The sequence below is a fragment of the Vicugna pacos genome, chromosome 32 (assembly GCF_048564905.1).
Source record: "Vicugna pacos chromosome 32, VicPac4, whole genome shotgun sequence".
In the NCBI taxonomy this organism is placed as follows: domain Eukaryota; kingdom Metazoa; phylum Chordata; class Mammalia; order Artiodactyla; family Camelidae; genus Vicugna; species Vicugna pacos.
The window spans coordinates 11,370,566-11,396,950 of NC_133018.1; the positions used below are offsets into that span (position 1 = coordinate 11,370,566).

At 57.5% G+C, this 26,385-nt stretch overlaps 1 protein-coding gene and 1 long non-coding RNA gene across 7 annotated transcripts in view; one reads left to right on the plus strand and one right to left on the minus strand.

Moving 5' to 3' along the window:
• The window catches only part of RBM19 (RNA binding motif protein 19), a 131,513-nt gene that overhangs the window by 36,137 nt on the left and 68,991 nt on the right, over positions 1 to 26,385 (minus strand). For all 6 annotated transcript variants that reach the window (XM_072952878.1, XM_072952879.1, XM_072952873.1 and 3 more), the window contains exons 22-23: positions 18,378 to 18,483; positions 6,321 to 6,441 (exon numbers count right to left, since the gene is read on the minus strand). In XM_072952878.1, the coding sequence (XP_072808979.1) occupies positions 6,321 to 6,441; positions 18,378 to 18,483 (227 nt within the window). The remainder of the gene's footprint in view (positions 1 to 6,320; positions 6,442 to 18,377; positions 18,484 to 26,385) is intronic.
• LOC140691026 (uncharacterized) lies at positions 20,609 to 24,873 on the plus strand. The gene is made up of 3 exons (XR_012066479.1): positions 20,609 to 20,704; positions 21,924 to 21,994; positions 24,662 to 24,873. It is a non-coding gene; the product is annotated as an uncharacterized lncRNA (long non-coding RNA).

Here is a 26,385-nt window from a genome sequence, read left to right on the forward strand (position 1 = left end):
TCTTTTTTTCCTGATTCGATCTTTAATAAGAAGTCACACGATTGCCTCTTTTCAGACCAGTGGTCTTTCGGGGGTTCAAGGTTAGGGCTACCTGGCTGCACACCAAGCAGGGCTCCAGGTGTGGCTGTATGCCTAACTAGCCATCGGGCTTGGAGCATATTGTCTGGCTTTTCTGAGCCCTGGTTTCCCTACCCGTGGGGTGAGGACCAAGAGGAACTCAGGTAGCACGTGCAGTGCCCACTTCGTATTAGATGCTCAATTGGAACGCGCCCTTCTGACGATCCGCTGCTTATTTATGTTCATGCATCCACCCCAAATCGTTAGTGAGTCCCTACTCTGTGCCAGATACGGGGTCACGACAGGGGACGCGGAGAGGGCCTTGCTCCCCGGAGGATAAAGCCTTGCAGGCAGTAGAGAGGTTAAACCACCACATCCGTGAACACAAAGTGCCAGGGAGACAATGGAGGGGATGTGTGACGAGGCAACTCTGAGGACAGTAGGTGTCTGGGGGAAAAGTCGAATCTCTGACACTCTGGCTGAGACCTGAAGTCAACGACGGGGGAGGGGAGCTGGGGGCCAGGCTGATGGGACAAGGGCCCCAGGAGTCAGGCTCCTTTCTGCTCGGCTAGGGTGAGGGGGCGCTGCTGTGCTGGAGGCAAGTGGCCAACGGGACGGTGCCCATCTGGGCCTGAAGGTACCAGATCTCGCATCCCAGGTTGGCCAGGCTCAGCCGGGCGGGCGGGCGGGGGACGGCGCCACTGCCAGGCACTTGCCATGCCGGTCATGTCTGCGCTCCCAGCTCCGGAGGTGAAAGGTGCAACCGCTAACCACAGCCCATCAGTCCTCCCAGCTGGAGTAAGACAACGCCGGGAGGCAGAGCCGCGCTCCCGGCCAAATAAAAGCCTGTTTGCCCAGGCCTCCCTGGATGTGCGTGCTCGAAAACAGAGGGTTCTGCGGGTGGACAGCTTCCGTACCATTATATTCTGTCGGCAGCGCTCTTAGGTACTGCGGCTGCCGGAGCCCTGAAAGCTTCTCGATGCCGCGACCCTGCTGGTTTGTAACAACACGCTCGGGAAGAAAAGGACGCAGCCAGTGGCTGACTTTCCTCTTTCTTCCCTCCATGCTGTCTCTGTTCACCCTCCCACATGCAAGGCGTCGAAGAATAGCACTTCACCTGCCAGGGGTGGGGGGGAGCTGCCGAGTTGCTGCTGAGAAGGCTGATTCTGGGCCGGGAGGGGAGGCAGGAAGAGGACAGGGGAAAGGGAACGGCGGTTCTGAGGAAGAGGACCATCTTGCGCTTCCCTCGTCACATCACCACTGTCGGAGGTCAAGGTCTTTGCCTCCATGGGACAACTTTTCGAATGACTTTCAAAGACCTGCTCTTGGCTATTCAACTGGATGGGTATTTCATAAACATCAGCTTGCAAGGGAATGTCTGATGCCCTGCCATGACACAGGGACAGTGGATGAATTCAGAAGGCTTCCCCTTTAGGGGAGGGTGAGGGGAGTTTGAAAGAAGCTTTTGTGGCTGCTAATTGGGGAGCCTGGATAAGCAGTGAGGTCCAGATCAGGTGCTGAGTTTGTTTAGTTCCCACAACTGTGTCGGAAGGGAAGACATCACGAACGCTGTCTTAACAGCCCTCGCCTGCCGCCGCCTCCTCCTCATCGCTACCGTGTACTAACAAGCACCGACCATTCGCCAGGCGTGGGGACCAGGTGGCATCTAGAGTCGGACGCAAACACACCGTCCTGAGCTCTGCCTAGGAGACGGGCATGTTCATTCTCATACAATCCCGCCTCTCCCCCACAACATGTGACTTCTGTCCGGGCTTATAAAAACCAGGATTCTCATTTACATCTCATTCCTCTGCCCAGAGAGCAACCTTCCTTGGCCTGGCTCGACTGCAATGCAAGGAAAACGGGGAGTGTTCTTGGCAAGCCCGAGAAGGAAGATGCATTAGTGCCTTGCAGGGGAGGGGAGGATAAGTAATGTTTGCTGCTTCCTCACTAAACACCCAGAGCTTTAGAGGCACCATCTCCTGTAAGCCCCCCGATTCCCTATGAGGTAGGCACCCTAATCCCACTGTATACATGACAAAGCTGAGGCCGAGTGACTCACCTGAGGTCACAGAACGGACATGGGGACACATACTGGGGTGAAACACAAGGGGCAGTGGTCCACACCTGTGGATACGAAGCCAGCAAGATGGCTAATAGCCCAGGTCTGACTCGTGACTCGGCCACTAGGAGCTGGGCGCCCCGGGCATGTGGTCTGCCCTCTGTATTCCTCAGTTTCCTTGTCTGTGAAACTGAGGGTAATAAGAGGATTTACCTCTCAGGATTCCACAGGATTAATCCCCGTGAAAGCTCACAGATAGGACCTGGCAGGGAGTAAGGCTTAACAGATGAAGGTTGTCAGAGTAATAATAATAGTCATTAGTATTATCTAGCCTGAACTGCGCATCAAGCTGTCCGCCTTGACCTAGGCTTGTCAGGGACCGAGGGAGGAGAGAGGACGCCTGGTCACAGGGCGGCGGTGGGGGGGGGGGCTCTCGACCCACCAGCACTCCGTCACCACGGCCTCCCAGGTCAGCAGCTGGTCTGTGGGAGGAGCTGAGCCCCAGACGCAGGGTCACGCGGGGTAACTCATGCTGATTGCACCGGCCACAACGGGGCCAAAACACCTCTTTATCACTCTGGCCACCTCCCACTGTCGCCGAGGGCAGCTCAAAGGCCACGGTGTCACCAGCAAGTTTCCTGCCAGGCCTGGCTGAATGGTTAAGACGCCTGCCTTTCATTCCAAGGCCCACCTTCCACAGGGAGCCTCTGTCGTGGCCTCAGTGCTCAGGTTGGGCAAATGGGGCTCGGGGCCTCCACCTGAGATCTGAGTGCCTTGCTGGCACAGATCAGGGCCGGAGGGGTTGGGAGAAACTGGGCATGGATCCCACTTGCCCTCAGTCTGCCAGGGCCCTGGCAGCTCTGAACAATGCGGATTTCAACACAAACGAGCTGGATATTTTTCGCCACAGGGAAGGAGCAGGGTGGGGTTGGGGGGGGAGGGCAGGAGGCCAGCAGCCCTATTCTGAATATTCAGGGCTGCTGTGGGTACCCTGTTTCCAGAGAGATCAAGCAGACAATGGGGTGGGTGGGTGAGAAGGCTGACTTTTCCAGAGCACCTGTTCTAGACAACTGGTCTACCTCCCGCTCTCCCGCAGCATCCTGCGGACATGGGAAGGAGGCACTGGCCACATCCCTCCACACTCGGGGACCAGGTGGCGGTCTCCGAGGCTCCTGCTCTCACGGTACCGCAGGGATGTCACTTCCTCCCCATGCCCCTCCACCTCCTCACTGCTGCTCACCTCTGCATGGCAGGCTCTGCCTGTGAACCCTTGGGGTGAAGTCTGTTCCCTGCTGGGACCCTGACATCCACCCAGGGTCTTTTAAGGCTCACCTTCCAGAACCTGGGAGGGCAACAGCCCTTCAGAGGAACTCAAAAGGAGAGGAAGCACACGACCTGGCTCTGACACTCAATGCTGTCCTTGGGGGGAGGGGCTTTTCTCACCTCTGTGCCTTGGTTCCCTCATCTGTAAATGGGGACAAAGTCACACGCACACATAGGGCCTTCAAAGAGGACTGGCTGTGCATGGGGGTGCGGTGACGTGCTCTGGAGTTGGCCTAGAGTTCCAAGCTCAGCTCTGTACTCTCCGGCTGAACCTCCCAGTGTCTCAGTTTCTCTGTCTGTGAAATGGGGACAGCAGTGCCTACAGTGGCTAGGGCTGCTGTGCGGGTGAGAGAGGCAATGCGTGTCACACACAGAGGATGGCCCGGCACAGGGCATGTCCTTGATAAACAGCACCTGTCCCGAGTCCCCTTCAAAGCTCAGCTGGTCTCAGTTCTCTCATCCATAAAACGGGGCTAAGCACGCCTACCTCAGGTGGAGATTCAGGGGACAAGGTGGACATGTAAACTGCCGCCTCTCCTGCTGCTACGACTCAACCTGCCCCAGCCTGGGCCTCGGCCTGCAGCGGATACGTGGAGACAGCTAGTCGCACAGAAACGCTTCTGGCCATGTCTTCCCACTGGGGTGAGGCAATAATGCTGTCTTTGGTGCTCAATTTATTGAAGGGGGCTTCTCTCCAAGGCAGGGCAGAACTGCTGAGCTGGCGCTCCCTCCCCTGCCCCCGGCCCCGGGGCTGGGTGGCAGGGACACGGGAGAGTCCCTTACACAAACATTTGCCGATGGGTGCATTTGGGCCTGTCGATGGCTGTCGATAAGGAGAGGCTCCCCTCCCGCACGCCAGGCTTGCGGGACTTATTGAGCTGTGCGCTGTACTCAGCCCTGATTTCTCTGGTCCCTCCTTTGCCTTCGCTCATACATACCCCAGCCTGAGGGCTGGGCTTGTGATGGACACCACGGGGCCCAGAGAGGAACTGGTCAGTGACAGAGGTGAGCATGAGGGCATGGTCTCTGCCCCGGGAGGAGGCGGCAGTCCAGCGAGGAGAACAACCGTAAAGAAACACGTGACAACACGGCAAGGAGGTACAGGAACGGAGGCGGGAGAACAGAGGATGGAGCCATTACTGATCCTGGGGTGGGGGGTGCAGAAAGGGAGGGCTTCGTGGAGGAGGTGTCCTTTGAGCTGGGCCTTAAAGGCCGGATAGGCCCTTGCCAGGTTGTAGAAAAAGCTGAGTGGCAAGGCATTCTGAGCAGAGAGAACAGTGTCCTGCCTGGCGTTTGGAGACAGTGAACTCTGCGGGCGGTGTGGTGGGGAAGGACAGGCCAGAAAGACCACTGGGGTGGGCAGGGGGTGTATTCTGAAGGTTCAGCAGGCTGAACTACAGTCCTAGGGCTTCCATCCTGTCTCTGCAGTTCTGAGCACACTTGTGGGGATGCAGACTGGCGTGGCTGACACACTGCTGAGAAGCCCTGCTTGCTGGCCCCGAGCAAGACCAGTAAGGCCCGCCTGGAAAACTCACGGCTCCCTAAGGAGGTGCCCTAAGTCGCTGCCTGATTTAGGAAGCCGAGTGTCCCTGGCGGGGACCGTAAAAAGTCCTGGTTCTCCACACAGATGAGTGGAGCAAGGGCAGGCTCCGCAGACAACCCCCAGACGGCCCGGCGGATGGGGACTCCCTGGGGTGGGGAAGGCAGAGGCCACCTGTGACTTCAGCACCGTGGGCGACGCTGCAGGTGGGACAGTCAAGCCGCTTCACAAAGCCCAGCTTTCCAGGCAGGTGGGAGGGAGGGATGCACTCCCAGCCGGGCGGGGCTGCTTGCGGGGCTCCCAGCACTAGGCCAATGGGCGTCAAAGTGGGGAGGGGACCAGCAGCTGCCCCTCTTACTGCCTGGCCTGGACCACAGTGGGAGCACCTCTGAGATGGGTGGGAGAGGGACAGAGTTGGGGCTGGACTTCAAACATCCCCGAAGGTGGAGGGGAGCACCAGGGCAGTGAGGGGCACTGGCCATGCCTCCCCCATGTCCAGAGTGGCCCCTTCTCGGGCTTTCTCTCATCCCCTCCTCCCTGACCCTCTGCTGGAGAAGGCAAGGCCCGTGTGAGTGCCCCCTGCCGCCCTCTCCAACTTCACCTGCTCCAGCCACGCTGGCTTCCCTGTTTCCTGCTCACGCCAACCTTGCGCAGCCCTTTTGTGGACACAAATGTCACCTCTGCAGGGAGGCCCTTCTGGACTGCATACTCAAGCCACCTGCCCAGCCTCTTCCACCTGGACCCGGAGCCCCACGAGGTCACTGCTGCAGCTCTTGTGCTGGGGCACAGCAGGTGCTCACTCAGTGTTTTCTAGGGATGGACTGAATAGTCAGTAAGGCCGTGTGACACCACCAGGGTGTGTGAGAGGTGGAGTAAGTCCTGTGGCCATCAGGGCAAGTGGATGGCACTCAAGCTGGGTAAATGAGGAGGGTCTAGTAAAGGGGTAGCAGGTGCAGGGAAACTGGGGTGAATGGCCCCTGGGTCGGCCACTGGACCCCGGACAGAGAGCCCTGGGCGGAGAAGGCCACTGGATGTGAGCTGTGGCCTCTGGTGGTAGCATCAGCCAGCTGGCAGCAACATGGCAGGAAGGGAGGCAGCAGTGGGGATGACCACCCTGACCCCAGGCTCCTCCTCTCTCTGACTTCCTGCTAGGCCTGCGAATGACCTGATTCGACCGGGAAGCCAAAAAGGGCGTGGACACCACTGGTGCCATGGCAGGTGAGCCCCTCCCCGGCACAGAGGAGATGTGGAGAGATGGAGGGAAGACTGGGCACCTGCCCTCCGCGGCCCATCAGTGGGAGGGCAGCTCTCCTGGGAGCCCCGCCCCGCGGCTCTTACCGTGGAAGTGCTCGGCTGTCTTCCGCCGCAGGGCCTGCAGAGTCACCTCGGAGTCAGCCCACTCCAGGACCAGCCTCCGGCCATACAAGTGGGTGCTGTGACACAGGGCGTTGAAGGCTCTCTGTAACGAAACATAGCACATCAGCGAAGACCCATCCGCTGACACCCCACTTGTGCTCTGGCCGGCACCACACACCTGAAGGCCAGCTCCGGGCCTGTGACACAGGCTCTCTGGTGAGGGTGTGCGGAGCTGTTGGGCACTTCTAGTCAATTAGTGGGTTACGTGCCCAGGGACAGAGCTGCAAGTGGCTGTGCGGTCAATACATCCACCGTCTGGGCCTGTAATTGGTGCCTGGGCCAGGCGGCCAGCTTCCCTCCCACGTCACATCCCACCTGGGGACGGCGACCCCGTTAGCAGGCTGGCCTCCTGCCTGGCTGTCAGAGGCAGTGCCTCTGAGAAAGCCGAGCCTGTCCAGCCCCTGATGACAACCACGCGGGCCCCACACTTGCACTGGATGGCACTGTCCGCCACCTGCCCTCGGGATTCTGTCCCTCATCTCTCTCTCTGCTGCCCTCCGCCGTGCCGCCTGCAGCCGCACCCCTCTCCCACCCCAGCTCAGCAGCCTGCGGCCCACAAGCACTTTTCCCTCTCGACTTTTGCTGTTCCCGACCTCCTTCTGCACTCTGCCTCCTTCTCTTTCTGATTTTTGTTTTGTAACAGCTTTACTGAGATATAATTCACATATCACACAAATCACCCATCTGCAGCGTACAATCCAATGGCTTTCAGTCTATTCACGGAGTTGTGCGACCATCACCATATCAATTTTAGAACATTTTCAGCATCATCACTCGAAAAGAAATTCCGTACTCATCAGCAGACACTCCCTGTCCCCTTCTCCCCCAGCCCCCAGCAAGCACTGGTCTACTTTCTGTCCCTAAGGATTTGCCTATCCTGGATATTTCATTGAAATGGAATCACATGGCACTGGCGAGTTCCGCCTTAAACATCACAGGTCTCGAGCTAAATGGCCCTGTGCTGGGGTTCTTCCCAAAACACCCCTGAGGCACACAGAGGCCACCATGCTTGGTGGCCAGAAGCTTGGCCTCTGAGGCCACCCTGCCTGGGCAGGGTGGGTCCTGTACTTCCTAGCTTCAAGACCTTGGGCAAGTAAATGAACCTCCTCAGCCTCAGTTTCCTTGTCTGTAAAATGGGAGCGCTAATGGTACTCTACGGTTCTAGAGAAGATGACAGTGCCAAGTGCCCAGAACAGTATGGGGTACACGGTCAGCACTCAAGAGATGCTAGTTTTCCTGGTGGTGGCGTTGCTACCACAGACTTATCTGCGATTCCTCTCAGCAGAGAGGCCTCAGGTTGGCTTGGTTTGAGGAGGGTGGGCTCCAAGCACTGTCAGCACTGGGGAGCCTCAGAGGCTGCTGGTGGTGCCTTGTTCTCTGCTTTTAGGTTGCAGGCAGCGCCATCTGGTACAAGATGAGGCGCTGTGGGGTTTGCCCTTCCTGTTTCTTTGATGCTGCAAGGAGGCAGCGCATAACCAGGAAGGTTGTGGACTGGAACTGACCCCTCTCTGGCCTCATCTGCATTGTGACTATTAGGGGTGGGACTGGATCCCCCCAAAGAAGATATGTTAAAATCTTAACCCCCGGCACCTCAGGCTGTGACCTCATTTGCAAACAGGGCCTTTGCAGATGCAGTTAAGATGAGGACGTGCGGGAGCAGGGCAGGCCTCTGCCCCAGTGTGACTGGTGTCCTTACAAGACATGGCCATGTGAGGACACAGAGACACAGGGTGAACACACATGAGCACGGAGGCAGAGCCTGGAGTGATACCTACATGGCAAGGAGTGCTGGCTGTCACCAGAAGCCAGGAGACAGGCATGGAATGAATTTCCCCTGAGAAGGAACCAACACTGCGGATACCTTGATCTTGGACTTCTGGCCTCTAGAACTGTAAGAGGGTATGTTTCTGTTGTTTTAAGCCACCCAGTCTCTCACAGCAGCCTAGGGAGATAACAGTGACCTTGGGTAAGCCAACTTCCCTGCTCTGAGCCTCAGTTTCCTCACCTGTAAAATGGGACGAATCACAGGACTTCCACACAATGACCCCCGAGGGTGGCACACAGTAGATATTTGACAGACAATTGAATCTGAAAAGCACCAGTGTGCAGTGGGTGGGACAGGCATGTTTTAAAAATTAGACATGTGGCCAAAATTAAAGAAATGCTTTTGTTCTTCTCTGTGCTTTTCCGAGAAGGGCCAGGTGCAGGAAACTTTTTCTTTCTCCTTTTTTTTAAACGTTAATTTAAAAAACTCTTTCTGACTGCCAGCAGAGCCTCTGCATTTTTTTTCCATGCGGATATAAAAATGCATCTGGACTCCGAGCCTAAATGGCCCATTCAGAGCTTTAAAACACACGCGTTCTCAGCTGGCAAGGCAGAGAAACAGCCTGATTGGGGGAGCTGGGGTTTTAAGACAGGGGAGAGAAATTGGTCGGGAGTCTGGCGTGGCGGGTACTCCATCCTGGTGCCAGGGTCCCTGAGGAGCGGCGGGCCCGGGGACACGGTCGGGTGGGGGCGGCCAAGAGGATGCATCTGGTAGAGCTAAGTCAAAGTCAGGAGAAGGGAGTAACGGTCTGGGAGGTGCGCCCAGGCGAGATGTCTCTACCCCCAGCCTCTCTCTCTGACTCCAGCCGTCAGATCTGTGTATGTTTCTTACCCTTGGAAACCCACTCTCTACTCCTGTGCCGCACAAAGCCTGGAGAGGCCTCTGGTCATTGGAGGAGTTGATAAAAATCCCCTCTCCGGCCTCCCTCTGACATCATCCCTTGCAAATTCTCATCTCTTTCTCTTTGGGAGGGCTTTTCACGCTAAGAGCCGAGGTGGCACAGTCATTAAGACTGGGTGCTCTGGACCCCGGCTACTATGGTTCAAATCCCCGCTTCATCATTTATAAGCTGTGTGACCTTGGGTAAGCTGCTTAACCTCTCTGAGCCTCAGAGGCTTCATGTGTAAAATGAGAGGGGGCAGTGAAGAATGGATGGGTGGATTCAATGAACTATTAAGTCTAACACTTGCCATGCTGCCTGGCACATGGTAATTCTCACTGAAGGGTGGCTGCTGTTGTTACGATGATGACAATGATGTACGCCCTGGACTTCCCATCATCACACTGAAGAGCAGGAACAGCGGTAAGCAGGGTACAAAAAAAGCTCTTTTGTATTTGAAGCACAGAATGTGAATCTCCAAAAATAGCAGAATTACCCTTCCTGGTTCTAGTGCCCTCAGGTTAATACGGAACCAGGCTGCGTTCCGAGCCCCGCTGCCTCGGTGGCTGGAATGTGGTGGCCTCAAAGTGTCGCCGGCAGTGAGCACGGTGATTTGGGGCTAAAACTGGCCTTGGGTAATTCTGAGTAATTGTGTTTCATTAAAAGAGCCTGGGGGAGCCTGTTAGATCTGAGACACCTGAAAAGGGCAGGGGGTGGAGGAGGAGGAGACACAGCCCCGGGCCTCGGGGGGCTCTCGGGCCAGCGCAGGGGAAGCTGCTGAGGGCGCAGAAGGTTCCTGACACAGCCGAGGGGCGCCTCTCTGGCCTGAGGTCCGCCAGCAGCTTCCTCCCTGGTCTCCGTGCCTACACCTGACTCCACTGAAACCCACGCCGCCTGCTCCCCAGAGAGGAATTTCCCAAACCTCAGCCCCAGGCACGGCGTGCCCTCGGGCCTTGGTCATCTCTGGACACCCGGGGTTCAGCGCAGCGCTGGGAGACCCGACAGAGGAAGTGGAAAGTCACATGTTCCCCGCCCTCTGTTTCTCGCCAAATCCTGCTTGTTGCCTGTTTCCCTCCCGTGCTTCTCATCACGGATTATAGATCTTCAGGGTTCCACTCTAAACATACGACCGCAAACTACTCACGAGAGGAGATGTTATTCTTCCATTTTAAGGAAAGGAAAACTGAGGCTATGGTTTGCATGGAGGTCAACTTCCTTCCTACTTTTCCCATCAGCCTCTACATTTTCCATCTCGAGGCCTTCATAACATCCCCCCACCCCGCCCAGTCTCAGAACGGCCCCCTCATCACAGCCTACTTGCCAGCGGCCCCTGCTCTCCTTGCACAGACTGCAGCCCGGCGCCCTCCCTGTGCCCTGCACCCCCAGCCTCCTTAGATCGCCTGTCCCGTTAACACCCGCTTGTATGCTGGGCTCCCTGGCTCGACCTTGAATCTTGTAGAGAGGCCTCCATCCTGTCTACCATCGGCACAGAGTGTGCTCAGTAAATCTCCACAGAGCAGACCACGGAGTCTCCCTCACTAGGGTCTTGAAAATACCACTCCAGGCTGGAGATGTCCTGCCCTGGCCCCTTCAACCCCTGCGATGCAGACCCTGAAGGTAGCAGAGCCTGTCCTGTCCTGTCCGTACAAGTGGGATGCTTTGCCTTTGATCAGGACAAGACCAGACACGAACAGTAACCACGCCACGAGGACTCAGCAGAACACCCAGTCGCCTAGCTGGGTCACTGCTGAAGCCTGAAGGTCCAGGATGGAACTCTAAGGGGGCACTGGTTTGGCGAGGAGGAGGATGCCATAGGAGACGAGACACCCCCTGCCCCCGTCCCGCTCTTTGGAGCCACTTCCTGTCATCATCTGACAGGCCCGGGCTGGTTATTCTCACTCCCCCAACCCCCGAACCCCCCTCAACCCACTCTGTGCTTTCAGAGCAGACTTCCCTGGACGGCATAACCGAGGCTCTCTGGCCCTGGGTCCTATTTAGGATAAGCAAATGGGAGGCTGGAGGGAGGGGGCAGAGAGGTCGAGGTGTCTGTTCCCTTGCTCCCTCCCTCCAGGACCACAGCTCCTGCCGGTGGCCCCTCCTTGACCGCGAGGGCTCTCACCTGTCCCTGGTGAGTCCCTGAGCCCTTCTTACCCCTCCATAAATCTCCTCACTTGAACCATCTGGGGGTGAGATCTGTTTGCTGACCCAGATGGCCGCCTGAAGTCCCTCTGCCTTGACCCGGGGCAGATGGCCTGCCCACTTCAGACAGCAGGTCTCAGGCCTCGGCCCTGCTCAGACAATCTGAGGCCCGACGAAGACTGCTCTGAGCAGGTCTAGCCGGAGTCCAGAGCTGCCCCATCACCCGGTTCTCTGCCTCGGCTGTCCTGGAATCACGCCTCTCATCTCCTCTGACCTAAGCCACCAACTGCGGGCACCGGGAGCCCTGGCCTCCAGCTCCGGCGAGACTGTGACCAGGCCTGGCAGCCATCTTTCCAGGACAGGGAAGGCACTGGAAGGCCGCCAGCTCAGCACCGGGCCTGACCTTTCCGCGGCTCTCCCTGGAGACAGGCTTCTGCCTCTTGGCAACAAAAGCCCGTTTGATGCCCTTGGCAGGACTCCTCTCCTGAGGGCCATGGCTGGGGCTGGGGCTCCTGTCTTGAGAAGCCCAGGGCACCCTCTCGGCCCCTTTGCTCTGTCTCCTGCTGAGTGGGAGGGCAGCATCCTCAGCAGATGCCAAATCCACCTGAACACAGACGATGCCAACCTGTCCCAAACCATCTGTGCCCCCAATGCCTGGACGAGGCATGGCCTACGCTGGCCAAGAATGACCACGTGAGCTCAGAAGCATGGTGGCCGAGCCAAGGGAACAGGAGCACCGGCCCTGCTGGGACTGCTGGGGGCTTGGCTCCTCTCTGCCGAGGGCCTGTGACTTCTGGGAGGGAGGGTCTGCTGCCCTGGGATGTTTCACATCGTCTCCAGATGGACAATGTCCTGTGCTCTGAGGGACAGATCATTTCTGTCCCTGTGCCAACGCTCCCGGGGTCCTGTAAGAGAGCTCCTGGCAAATCTTGCAGCTACTTTTGGCCTCCACAGGGAAGGAGCTGGTTCCCGGGCTAAGTGGGGCTCTTTGCATTGGTGACTCTGACTGTGGGCACCCTGGTCCACGCCAAGCTATGACACCCTGGAGCTGAGGGCAAGTTTCTAAGAGAAACACTCAGGGACTCATCTTCCAGGCTGTCCTGTCTAAAATTTCTCACGTGAATAGATGTCTCTTCCCTCCCTCCCTCCACTCAGCTCAGCTCAATTCAACTCAATATCCCCTGAGGACCCACTGTGAGCCAAAATTAGGGGACTCAATTAGGGCACGGGAAAGTGACACACCACCTCTGACCTTGGAGAGACAAAAGAGCCATTCGGCAAAGAGGGCCAATCCCAAGTAGCCAAGGGTCTGAAGTGAGGAGGCCACGAGGCAGCAGCGGCACCTGGTAATGGCCTTGGCCTTGAAGTTAACATTCCAGGAGACAAAAGGCACAGATACCGAAGCTTCAAACAGCAGGGCCTCCGAGCCGCGGGGGCCCAGGACACTCAGCCGCCTGTGCTTCTTTGGCGCTCTGGGCCTTGGGCTGCGTGAAGCGCTCAGCAAGCATCACTCCACTTAATCTTCAGTTACCTCAAGCGGCAGCGCTATTATTTCCGGCTTTGGGGATGTGACGCCCCTTGTCCACGTTCGCACAGGTGGAGAGAGGCCACTCTGACTCCGCAGGCCATGCTGCTAACCACGTGCGGCCCTGTCTGTCTGGAGATGGCTGCCAGGATGACACACCCCACGGGTGCCCTTCAGACTCTGGCTGCACCCCCGTGGGCCCCCTGCGGGGGCGGCACTCCACGCCCTCCTCGCACTCGGTTTAGCGACTGTGTGTGCTGAGCGCACCCTGCTGCTAATCTGCTGGCGATCGCTGCCTGCGGCCCGGCGCCCAGCCAGGAGATGGCTGGCCCTTGCCTCAAGGAGCTCTGCCTGCCTCGCTCATCATTACCTCTTCCCACCACCGGTCTTGTCTCGACCACGGATGCAGAGAGGCCTGATGGGACCCCTCACGAAACCCTCAGCATCATCCCAACCGGGGTGGGCCGGGGCCCTGTGTCCTCATCCTGCGCTCCGCCCCCTCCCCCGGCAGCGTGCACCCGTGAGAAGTGAGAGAGGAGACATTAACTGGTGCGACCCTACAATTAAAGCCGTGGTTGTTTACCACAGTGAGAACAGCTCTGCCTGCCAACGCCAGCCGCCATCACGTCTCCCTACTGCCGGCTCCCCCCAAGTGTTTATTTAAGCCAACACATTGCTCTGCTAATTGGATAACATTCCATGTGAAAATAGACCTTTTAAAACAACAGCAGCGGCGGCAAACAAAAACAGCTGCAACTGCAAAAGTACAAAGGCTTGGTGGGCTCGGAGAAGGGAGGAATTAAAGGCGCACGCGTGAGAAAAAACGAGTGTTCTGGTTTCCGGGCCGGGAGGCTGCTCTCTGCCTCCTTCCTCACCTTCCTCTGTGACCAGCAGGTCTAGGAAAAGGGAGAGGAAGTGGCAGCTTCTAAATGGAATCCCAATGGCTATTGGCGGCCTCTTGGCCAACGAGCACGGGCACACCTGGATGGGAATCCCAGGCCACCTGCCCAGGTGGAGAGCTGCTGCCGCCTCCAAGGCTTGGGAGAGCTGGAAGGAGGCGGCGTGTGGCTGCGGAGGCCACTAAAGGAATGCCTGGTCCCTCTCTGGGGCCGGGAGGAGCTGATTTCATGCTGGGCTTGTTCCCAAGAGATGTTTTAAGGGCCAATCTCTTGGCCTTCCTCCAAAATGTCTAATTGGTGAGTCCTTTTCTTTGGTGAGGGGTTGGGGCTGGGTGAGAGGTGATGGGTGTGGTGGAGACAGGAGGGGGGAGGGGCTGGCGTTCAACTTAAGTAAATACATGAATGAAGGGAGGAAAGGCTGAATACGTGGGCCTTGGAATCAGGTAGACACGTGGAGCTTCCCAGTGCTGGCACGTGGCACCATCCCTCTGGACCTCGGTCTCCTCATCTGCCAAGTGGCTTCCTACCACCTATCTCCCAGGGTCCCGGGGGGATTTAAAATTACGCATGCAAATGCCCAGCACCGTGCCTGCCAAAGACAGGCTTCTAGAAGTGGACAGTTTTCTATCAATGCCAAGAGGCTGCCCTTCCAGAAACATCAGGGCCCAGAGAACCGCGTGGAGCCCGAAGCACTACAGACAACATCCATACGCGCAAGCGCAGACCCAGGCCACCGGGGAAGGCCACGGGGCATTCAGGATGCGTTTGTGTCCTTGACTTCCTGTCTGCCATCAACTTTTGTCCCTGCTTCCCTCCAGCATGTGGCGGAGGGTTCTTTGAGAAACGCAGCCTCATCACACCTAGAGGTTTAGATAATACCGGCCCTTTCTGAGGAACTGACATTCGTGCCAGGGACACCGGGAGCTGATGAAGGTTCTAGGGTGGGAGAGCACGCCAGCTCGTGGAGCCTGTGATGGGGGCAGGCAGCCAAGTCCACCCCCAGTTTGGCATCCCAGCAACAGAGCCACGTCCGGCGTCCCGGCGGTTCCCAGGACTCTGTCGCAGCTGCACACACGGAGCTTAGCAAATGCTTGGAGGAGCCTGGGAGGGAGTTACGCAAATCTCCCACAATCCCGGGGCTGCTGCTAGTTGGGACGACACAACATGTGTGTGGTATACGTGTCACATACAAAGGCGGCGTGGCCGGCTGCGGGAGCTCCTGGCCATTGCCGTCAGTTGCCTGGTTACTCTGAGCTCTGCCACAACAGGCTTCGTGGAGCCTCACGCTAGGGTTCTCCTTCCCGTTTGAGGGTGTGTGTGCTTGACCCAGAAGGGCCTGACGGATGATGGAGTTTCCAAGGATGTGCGGGGTGGAACATGGGAGTCATGGAGAAAGGCCAGAAGACTCAGAGTCCCGGGGTGTGGGGAGGACACAGACGGCCCGTGCTTGGGGCCGAAGGGAGACAGCGGTGCCGGGGAGATGCTTCTAGGGACTGGCCGGGGTGCCTAACTCGTCTCTCCTCTGCCAGCTGGCGAACTGGACTGGTTGATGTGGGAGAAAGAGCACTGTGCTGGGAGTCACGTACCTGGGTTCAAAGCCAGCCTGGAATCTGTTAGTTTTTTCACTGCTTTCCAGACTCAGGGTTCTACAATCAGCCTCTGCTGCCTCCCTGCCCTCCCCTAATATGTGCCCACCCCGCTTCATCTTTTCCTCGCATCTGAGGACTGCTTGGGGCCCCAAATGGAGGTTTACATCTCCAGGCTCAAGTGCTGCTGATGTCAAGAGAGTGATGACCACTTATCTTCACGGAGGGTGCCCCGTGGCAGGAACAGGGGGCAAAGCCCTTGATGAAGGGCTCGAGTGGTCTGCGTTCAGTCAAGCCCTGGGAAGTATTTCTAAAGCAGGTCTTGTTCCTTGAAGATTCACAAAAGGAGAGCTGCTGGGGGTGGGAGGTGGGGTGGGGGCTTGTCTTGAGAAACTGGGGGTGCTGGAGGTTCCTCTACCAGCCCTGAGCATCAGTTCCTTCTGTTGAGATGAAATAAGATCCCTGGGGTTTTCTTACTCAGTGTCTCCTGGCAGCACCACTCTCCCTCTTCAAACTCACGCTCACCCTCGAGCTAACCAGATATTTACAATATTCAGAATTCTATTCACCAATATGCAGCGTGCACGGCTCTATGGGTCAGTGGAGAGCGCTAAATGTTCCACTCGGGAGACAATAAAGTTCTTCAGACAGACGGGGAGAAAAAGAGGGGTAAGCCACGGCAGCTTCTCCGGGAAGCAAAAAGAGCAAAGGGATCTTTGCAGGAGAGGTGCGCTCCTGGCGGACGCGTACTTTGTGGAAGACCAGCTCACTCGGCGGCGGCACAAAGGGCCCGCATCCCGGTGCGGCGAGGGGGCCAGCGGGGCCAGGACAGCTCGGGGGCCAGGCTGCCACCTGTCGGAGGCGAGGGTCAGCAGGGGCCAATCCCGAGGGGCTGTGGACTGAGTCCTCGCTGTCCTCGGCTGCCCTTTCTCCTCCTGGAGCCCAGAAAGGCAGGCAGGGAAGGGATGGAGGGGGAGGAGCCACCGCCATAAATCACCCGCAGGTAGTATGGCGCTTTGGAAAGAGCATTTGCAGCCTGGCCTCTGGTGCCAGGTGCTGGCCAGGCGGGCTTTGGCACTGCCCTGCTGACCTGAGAATCCCCGCTCTGTTCTAAGGATCCCAGGGAACAAAGCCATACTGACCACAACCTGGCGATGAGCGCGTGGAATTTCAAGGCTGAAAGTCCACACCTGGTCCGACCCTCTGGGCCACGAGAGCCACGTTAATTCTGACACCAAGCTCGGCTCTGGCGCGAGGCTGCCGTGTGGAAGGAGGTTGGCGTCTCGCTGAAGGGACTCTGACACCTTTCCTCGCTGCTCCTTCCTTGTCCCTTCTTTTTAGATCATCACCATTGTCACCATCAACACAGTCATCCTCTTTGCCACAGCTAACAGAGTTCACGGGGGCCAGATCCTGTGCTAAGACTATCATCCCATCCAAATCTCACAACGACTTGATGGGGAAAATCCTATCACCGTTTTATAAGGGGGAAACCGAGGCACAGAGAAAGTGAGTCACTTGCCCAAGGTCACACAGCAGGTAAGTGGCAGTGCTCGGATTCAAACACAGGCGGTCTGGCTTAGAGTCTGTGCTCTAATAGCCACCGCTTACACTAGCCCTTAACAGGAGACCTTTCTCAGGGGCAGGGAGTGAACCCCCCCCCACCTCTCCCCTAGTCACAGTCTCATGCAGGAACCCTGATAAAAAATGGATGGCAATTTCTACACCCTCACTGCCCAATCCCCGGAAGCCCAGGGCTCCACGGACACAGTGGAGAAGCACTGTCCTGCCTCCCCGCGCTTCTCTGTCCATGGATGGAGGGATGGCAGCCCTGAAGGTAACGAGGAGGAAACAGCTCACTTGTCTTGAGCACCACGTGCCAGGACCGGTATCAGGGCTTCATGGGCACCATATGCCTTCACCCTGTGAGCGAGGGACTGGTCACCATTCCTGTTCTACGTATGAGGAGACTGGGGCACAGGGCAGGGCTAGGGGAGCTGAATGGCCAGCGCTAAGAGCTGGTGCTCTGGACGGCTGTTTCCTGGCTTCCCTCCGAGCCAGTGGGGGCCCCCGGAGGTGTCCGCCCTGCTGAAGAGCGTCAAGGCCGTGGGCCGGCTGCTTGTGGGGGGTGCTGCCCCTGCCGTCACGATCGGAGGCGAGGGAAAGCCTGCCAGCCGAGAAGAAAGAGGAGCAGATGTCTGGACAAACGTGGCCACGTGTCAACAAAGCAGGCACTTGAGTTTAGGCGCTGAGACAAAGGTGGCTGGCAGGCTCCCTGAGGTCCCGGGGCATCCTCTTGCCTGTGCGTGTTCCCAGGGCCCACAAAGGCCGCAGCTGTGTCCCTGAGATGTCACCTTCAGCTCGTCCACATCAACTTGCTGAGAGCCAATGCGTGTGATTCCAACAAACACTCTGCTTTTCTGAAGATGCCCCGCCAGAGGCGGAGGGGATCCCAGGATTAGTGAGACCTGCGCACTGCCCTACTGTACCCTCGAGGGAGGACAGGCCGAGGTGGGAGGCTGCCCACGGCGACAGTGCCACGGACACAGCCGGAACCCCAGCCACACAGCCTCTGCCCCTCGTCTGCTGCTGGGGAGGGCGAGGACCCAGGACCCACTGCACTGAGCCCAGACCCAGGGAGGCTGCCCTGCTTCAAAAAGAAAAGGTGTTCTCTGTCTCCTAGGAGCCTGGAGGAGTTCTGCGCATGTGCTTACACACAGCAGTACCTGCCTGGGCTGACCTCACCTGAAACCAGCTCAAAACAGAAGTCCCAGAAGCCAGCGCGAAGAAGGGGGGAAGAGGTGTCCCCACGGGTTCACGCTGGGTGCCTTGTGGCTCCTTTCCGAGCGCTGCCCCTGGGTTCCCCTCCACACTCTGCACAGCACTACCCACATCTTCTGTCTGACCTGGAACAGCCTGGGACACAGAACTGCCCCTTCCTCCAAACACAAAACCCAGGGTCTTTTCCTCCAAGGATGTTGTACTAATTAGCAGGGCCGAGCGGGGGCAAAAAAGAGAAAACCTGCATGGTGTGGGGACGCGCCCACATCTGTCAGGAGGCCTTGCTGCTTCACCTACAAAGGGCCCAGGAAGGAGAGGCCGGGCGGGAGGGGCCCTGGACTCACCTTTGCGTCCTGCTTGGTGAGAAAGTCGACGAAGCCGAACCCTCTGTGTGTGCCTGTCCCGGTCATCTTCTTTGGCAAGCGGACGGTCTTCAGCTCCCCGAAGGTGCTAGGAATAGAAACACGGGGTTTTAGAACCAAGGCCTGCAGAGGGGGTGGGGGCGGGGCAGGACTGAGTCTCACACGCTAATTCCTTCCCATTAGAAGAGAGGCGTGCCCGCAGGTGCACGGGTGTACATGTACCCGCACACACTTGTCAGCATCAGCTCCTCACTGCCCAGCATGAGGGGCCTTCTCCCTCCAGGCCCCGACCATCACCCTGGGCAGGAAAGCAACCATCAGAGTGGTCCTCCCCTTGCCCCGAGTGTGTGTGTGTATGTGTAAACATGTGGTGGTGGGGGGTAATCCAGCCTTGTGCACCCGTGGCCAGGCTGGGGAGGCACCGGCCGGGGCTCCAGACTCGGGGTCAGCATGGTCCCCTGACCCGAATCCACCTCCGCGGCGGCGCTGAGTGAGCAGGATGAGTCCCTTCGCCCAGATCCTGGACATGAGACGCTTCTGCAGTGGTTGGTGCTTGAGTGACACACAGCTACTCCGTCTAAACCCCACTCCTCCCGCCCCTGGGTTTTGATATCTGCTAAGCCAAAGCCGGGCAAAGCTCTGGAGGAGAAAATGGCTTGGCCACCCCCCTGACAGGGATCAAACAGGTAAACACAGCCTTGGACCATCCTCCGAGTCCCCCCTCCGTTCTCCTCCCAGATAAACCTTTGAGAAATTCCCGGACAAAAGGATCGGTCCTCCCTTGCTTTCCCGTCTCACTCCCCCGCCCCAACCTCATCCTCAGGTCCATTTATCAAATATATACGCACAAATTGCTGCCGATAAATATTTAATGTGCACGGCATCTGAAGAGAGGTATTATTTTATTTGAAAATCGACACACACTCGCGGGCACCTGGGCACACGCACCGACACGCGACGGTCCAGGATGCCTCAGGGCCAGAGACCGATTGGGCAAAAAACACAGGAAAGGCCGTAGGCTCTCGTGAAATGATCTAAGCTAAATCCGAGGAGTTAACCTGCAGCCCTGCCGGCATGACCAGGCATCCGCCAGCCCAATTTCTGAAGGCAGGACGGTGTGTAAATGCGGCATTATGAAGCCTCAAAATGAATCTGCACGTCTTCGTGGCGCTTGGCCCGGCAGCTCCGCTCCCCCTCCTGGCGCCTCTCTGAGCAGGCGACAGAAACTGGGCTGCTGGCGACAAGGCCAGCCTACCAGGGAGGGGCGGGGCTGGAGAGGCCGGGCAGGGGAGCCCCGTGGGTCTTCCCAGCCCCTGGCTGAGGCTCGTGGCCGCCTTGGAGGGGCCGGGAGGCTGGGCAGGTGCAGACAAGCAGGAAGGTGAGGGGGAGAGCCCAGCGGAGTTAGGCCCACAAACGCTGCTTTATTCTGCCACCTAAAGGCAGACGCGTCCCACGACAGACACACTGCCTATTTCTCCATCAAAGCCCCAGTACCTCTGCCAGGGATGGCCTTGGACACGGGTGGCAGGGGATGGACACATTTTCTTGTCGGTTCCTTCAGATAATTATAAATGCTCCTGGGGGAGGAGGGTACAGCTCAGTGGTAGAGCACGTGCTTGGCATGCACGAGGTCCTGGGTTCAATCCCAGTAGGTCCATTCAAACAGACAAATAAATAAACTTCAATAAAATAACCCCTCCAAAAAGATCATTAAAAAATGTATATACAAATGGTCCTTTGGCTCCAAGTTCTTCAGAGAGTCACAGGGACCACAGAGACGGTGCATTTGATGGATTAAGAACCAGTCTGAAAAGGCTGAAAGGCACAGGGAGGCCTCAGAGAGCACCCGCTGTGCGTTTGGGTCACGCTGGTGCTGGACAGACACGGCCACAAGCAACCTATGATGTGCTGGTCCCTCTACCCGGTTATCCACCCCACCCCAGCCTCTGGGCTCTTTTGGGCCTCGGCTTCAGCGTTGCTTGCCCTGAGCAGCTTTGGCCGACCTGCCCTAGGCTGGCCTGGATGCCCCCTCCACGGGCAGGCGGCACCCTCTGTGTGCTTCTCAGCCAGGAGCGCTGCGGTGTAGACGCCTAGGTGACTCACTGCCTTCCCCTGGGGCTGGAACTCAGCTCTGCGAGAGCGGAAACCATATCCACAATGCTCATCACGGGATCTGCAGCAAGATGCCCTGGCCTGAAGGTACTTGGGGATGAACGGAGGACAGAGCCCTGGAAGGGGAGCATGACTTCTGGGACATCACACCTACACTCACAGGGTTGTGATGGGGATTCCATGAAACAGGCCATGAGGTACGTATGAATAGCACAAATGTTAAATATTATTAGTCCCACTGCCCCCATTTTACAGATGAAGAAACTGAGGCTCCAGGAGGCAGTGGCTCTTGCGAGTAAGTGGCAGGGCTAGAACGTGAATCTGGGAGCATCTGATGTTAAGCTGGAGCTCTCTCCACTGCACAGTGTTTCACCCCCTTCAGTTATGGCCAGGAGTGGGGCCTCTTTCTGAGGCTTGGTCTCGTTTGACGTGAAGCAGGAAGGCCACGTATGGGAGTGAACAGGATTGCCCTGTGCAGACTCCAAGGGGTCCAATGACTTGCCCAAGATCCCAGGGCAATGGGGGCAGACTGGGTCCTAGTTCCTTCTACCTGCTGCACCGTGTGCACCCTCCCTGCTTCTGCACATAGGGGCTGCAACCTTCTGTCCCTTGATGGTCTCAATGACCCCTGCCCAGATTTCTTCTTAGCTCTGCCTCATTTCTGGTGAGCTTGCCTGTGTGTGTGTGTGTGTGTGTGTGTGCGTGAGAGAGAGGGAGAGGGAGAGAGGCTGGTGAGGTTAATTCCTCCCTCTCCGCAGCACACTGTGAGCTGTGGATGCTCTATGCATGGTAAGCAGCTCAGGGTCCGGAGAAAGGCGAGGAAAATAATTAAAAGGTGGAGAAAAAAGCTGATGAGGAGAAGCTGAAGGAGCCATGCTCATGTGGCCTGGCAAAGTGGCATTTGAGAGCTCGGTGGGGAAAACAGTGATGGGGAGGCTCCCTGCATCCCACGAGGGAGTGAGGGTGGGGACCAGGGAGCTGGGGTCCTGTCCCAGGTCATGTCGGGGGCGGGGATGAGGGGGAGGCCACAGCCCCGGTCTGGGGTTTCCAGACAGACATCTGCATGGCAAAGGGAATGCTGTGTCCAAAGACCCTGGGAGCTTAAAAAAAATCCCACAATTCTTCAAGGATCAAGGAAATGGTTCTGGGGAGCACGTTTGTCCCTTCCTTCTGAGAACAGGATGAGAGAGAGTGAAGGCTACAGAGCAGCTGGAAGATTAGGGTTAGATCTTAGGAGGAACTTCCCGATGCCCATGAAGCCCTGGAATGAATGGCTGGAGCTTGAAGACACAGTCATTGCTGCTGTCACCCCAGCGACCAATGACGGAGTGCCTGTAACGTGCCAGGCCTTTAAATATACTCCTTCCAGGTATGACAGTCGTGGAGTAAGAGTCCCACCGCCACCTATTTTTACAGATGAGAAAAACCAAGGGCCGGAGAGGCCAAGTGACCCGCCCAAGCCCCGCAGCCCGGGACTGGAAACCCAGGTGAGTGTTCCCTCCCGGCTCCAGAATGATGCTGGGGAAGTGGAGGGCTCCAGTCGCCTGTGTGTAACTGTGTGGGATAAAATAAAGCCAACACTAATGATCTCAGAGAGATATCGAGAGAGAATTAAAATGGGGGAAAAAAAAGGGTAGAGGGAGAAAATCGATGAAGTACCTTTAGCTCCTTGGAGATAAGAGATATATAAATACGAGCCATTACTAAGGTTCTTATCTGACAGCCAAGTCCACGGAGCCATTTTTAAGGGTGGCTTTTGCGGGACGTTCTGTGTGAACTGTGTCTCCCGGGAGTGGCGGCCTGGGTGAGGCTGGGCAGGGCCACCAGGGGCCAGGGAAGGAGGATGACGACAGGGGGCACCCAGGAGCTGTCCCCCCCACGGGCCCAGACTCCGGCGCTCGGGGAAGGAGACGCGGATGCTCCCCACTGTGTAGATAATAGAAACCACAAAATAGCAATTACTGTATCAGAAGCTGTGAATAAAGAGGACATACCGGGCTTTTAAACATGGCCCTCCTTCCCTCCCCCACCACGCTCACACTTCAGTAACAAACTCACACCTCACTTTTCCAATTATTTCATTCACCTCGGGTTCACCAATTACTTCCCGACGCCGCAGCCCCGCCCGCTCCGCCACGCTGGGAGCGCGTGACTGGTGGGGATTTGCGGGTTTTCAACAACCGGAGTTCGTTGTCACGTTTCTAATTTCTTTCGAGGTGTAGTGGGAGTGGGAGGGGCGCCGAGGTGTGGAGCGAGGCAAGCCAATTACGCCCGGGCCCCATAAACAAGTCCAGGCATGCAAATCGTGTTTGCACACAGGCCCGAACGCAGACACAGTGTGTGTCTGTGTGTGTCCTGGGCGCGTGCATGCGGGATTTCCTCCCCCTGACCGGACCTGAGCAGCCTTGGACGGCAGCTGCTGGGGAGAAAGCGGGGGGTTTGGCTCTGCTACTGAGATGGGATGAATCAGCCTCCCTCCTCCTGGATTGAAATGATGGGATGGAGGGAAGGAGGTGAGGGGAGATGGAGAGAGCCCTCCAGGGATGCTGAACCTGATGATTTTGCGGCTGCTCTGATGCCTGTGTTTGGGGGCTTAAAAGGCAGGCTGTGAGGCCGGCCTAACCTGCCAGCCTGCACGCTGACACCAAGTGGGGGCTGGGCACACCCCAAGGAACCTAGCCCCTTCTGCTCCCCGGACACAAGTCCTTATCATGCTCCCATCTGCTCTGAGAGTCCCAGCAGAAGTGCTGAGTCACGTGGGGAAGTCTGTCGGCGTGACTTCTTCCCACCTGCGCTCAAGGCATTGCTGTGAGGGGAAAAAAAAATCATCTGCCACCCAAGGGACCCGGAATTGGAACAACAGTGTGGTCTGAACAAGAACAAGATGAAGGGGTGGTTTTGTGATAAGAATAAACCGCAGGTTTCTTTCTGTTCCTTCCAGAGCAAGAAAAAAGGGCTAAATCTCTTGGCATTAAAAAGCCTTTCCAATGTACCACCAGCACCACCACCAGCTTTCTAGCTCACACACACCCCATCTCTGTCCATTCCCGGGACCTCTCCAGGGTCAGGTGCCCCGCAGAGCGTAAGCACCCACTGTACCTGATTTCTCAGGTCTTACGAATGAGGCACCGCTAGTCCCATTTTACAGAAGGAGAAAACTGAGGCTCAAAGAAGTTGTGTGACTTCTCCAAGGTCACCCGCTGAGTCGTCGCCTATGACGGGGGGAAGTGACTTGTCCACAGCCCCACAGGTGGCATTGAGCCAAGTGGGGCTCCTGGCGGGCAGCCTGTCCTTGAACTTGCGCTTCTGCCCACTGGGAGCTGTGTGGCCTGTCTTGTCTATGAATGGCTGGCCAAAGGGCTCTGTGCGCGAGGTGCCAGATGACAGGCCACGGTGGCTCGGACATGAGCTTTGTCCCTGGGGACCCTTGCCTGGTGGGGAAGAGCTGGTGGCAGGCAGTGAGCCCCTCGCTGGCCCACAAACAAAAGAGGACTCTGGGACAAAACCCCTCCCCGACTGCTCAGGGCCTACAGCTCAGGGCTTCTGATCCCTGCTCTCTGCTCCCGATTCCGTGCCCACCATCCTAGGGAAGAGGCCACCCGTGAACTCACGCAGTAGCTCCCACCGGGTGAATGAACGTGGCAGGTTGGCAGCTGCTTATGTCCCATCTTATGTCCCCCATCCTTCCTGAGTCACTGAGGGCCCCAGAGAAGCAAGGTGGAGGGACAGACAGGCCGAGTGGACACCTCGAGACAAACCCACCCCTCCATCTAGTTTCTGCAGCAACAAGACCCATCATCCAAACCTCCCACTTCTGGAACCTTGGTCAGGGCTGCTGCGTCCAGTCCTCCGGCCGCACCAGTGGGGAAACGGAGGCTAACCCAACCTCACTGGCTTTCCTCTGGCTCCTGAAGCCACCAATCGTACACCTGCCTCCAGACCTCTGACCATAACCCCGAACTCTCCTTGCCGAGCTGTTCCCGAGATCGACCCTCTTGTCATTCAACCTCAGCTCAAACGCCACCTTCTCAAAGAGGCCTTCCACGGCCACCCTGTTGAACGCTGCTCCTCCAGGCCACCAGCTGCTCTCTGTCACATCTGAGAGCTGTCTGGAATGGCTTGTTCACTTATTTCTCTTACCTTCCCTGTTGTAGGAACAGAAGGATGGCCGGGTTTCCTCCTGTGGTGTCTGCAGTACCCAGGCCTGTGCCCGGCCTGCAGGGAACGCTGTGGACACTCAGGGAAATGCTCACGCACTCGACACTGATCTTCCCTGAGCTGGGGCCCCAGCCTTCACTCGAATCACTTCACACGATGCGCGCGCTACTGGGGCAACGCCATCACGTCTGGAGGCAGAACACCCAGGGCTCCCACCCTCCGGCCGCTCTTCCACGTCCTGCAACCACAGGTGATTATGAGGAGTGTCTGGCTTAGGGATCAGTGCTCCTTCCAAAGTACCCACGGGGTTCCTGCAACCGCAGGGAAAGGGAGCCGACTGGACGACTAACCAGGGGACTCGTGCTGAGATGGGGGGGGGGCTCAGGATCCTGCCCTGATGGGTGGGACAGAGAAGAGGTCCTTCCCCGTAGACAACCCCGGCCAAGGCGCAGACAGGAGCTGGGCGGCTCAGAGGGGCTCCACCTGCAGCGACCACTCCCCCAGGAGGTTATGCACGTGAGTGTGTGTCCACCCTGGGTGGCACCCTTGCTCCGCCCGGGGTGGGGCTGGGGTGGGGGCAATGGCTTTGGGAGCCCTTCCTTGGGGGCGTAATTTAAGCTCAGAGTTTCTTCCTCTTTTGTTCTCCCTCGGTCTCCTTAAAGAGTACCTTTTAGATTGAACTTTTCCAATTACTCACCGCTCATCACGGTGAGAGCCGGATGTGGAAAGGTCACCTTACCCCCATCAGCTCTACTCTTTCTGTTTCTGCCTCTTGGAGGCTGAAGAATGGCCTGGTTTCCAGGAAAGGGAGAAAGGAGGTGCGGGGGACAGCGCTTAGCTTTTCTCAACAGCTGCTCATGGGGCCCTTTCCAGGCAAGCGTGACCCTCGCGTTTTCTAGATGAGGGATGAGAAGTTAAATGGTATCCTTGAGTCAGAGTCGGGGCCCGCGTTCCAGGCAGAGCCCGGACTCTCCTGAGAGGTTCTGGCAGAGGGGACCTGGCCCTGGAAGATGCAGTGAGCTCGGCTGAGTTGTTTCCAGGCTGGACTGATAATCAAGAGAGGGAGGGAGGGAGAGAGAGAGAGAAGGAGGAAGGTGTGTGAAACAGCCTGAGATGTGCCACAGCCAGGACAATGGAAGGGACAGGATGCTGGCCCCCAAGTCAAAGACCCCAGATGCAATGGTGACAAGAGAGCTGGGGACAAATGGGCAGAAGTGCCCCAGTGCAGAGTAACCTCTGGACCAGCAGGATCAGTGTCACCCGGGAGATTGTCAGAAACGCGAGGTCTCGGCCCACCCCCCTCTTTCTGAATCAGAAGTGTTGGGAGTCTAGTTTTGACAGTGAGGGGCCAGGTCACAGAATCGCTGAAAGAAATGAGTTTGGGATCAGATGTGGGTTCAGATCCAGCCCTGCACCTGACGTTGCCTTCCTGAGGCTCGGTTTTGGCACCTGTAAAATGGGAATAATCACCCACACTGTGCAAGGCTGCTGCCCCCATGGTTCCTGACGTGTACTGAGAGTGACGAAAGGGAAGCTGTTGTCAGTCATGGCCTGGTCCACTCCACGGATCTGTCCTAGCGCCAAGCAAGTAGCACCTCCCAAGCCCTTACGAAATGTTTCAGGTTGAAGCTGAGAAGGAGCAGGCTGGGCTGGTCAGGCCCCTCCTGGGGCACCCCAGGGGTTTCCAGCAAAGAGATGCGGTAAGAGGGCCAGGTGTGAC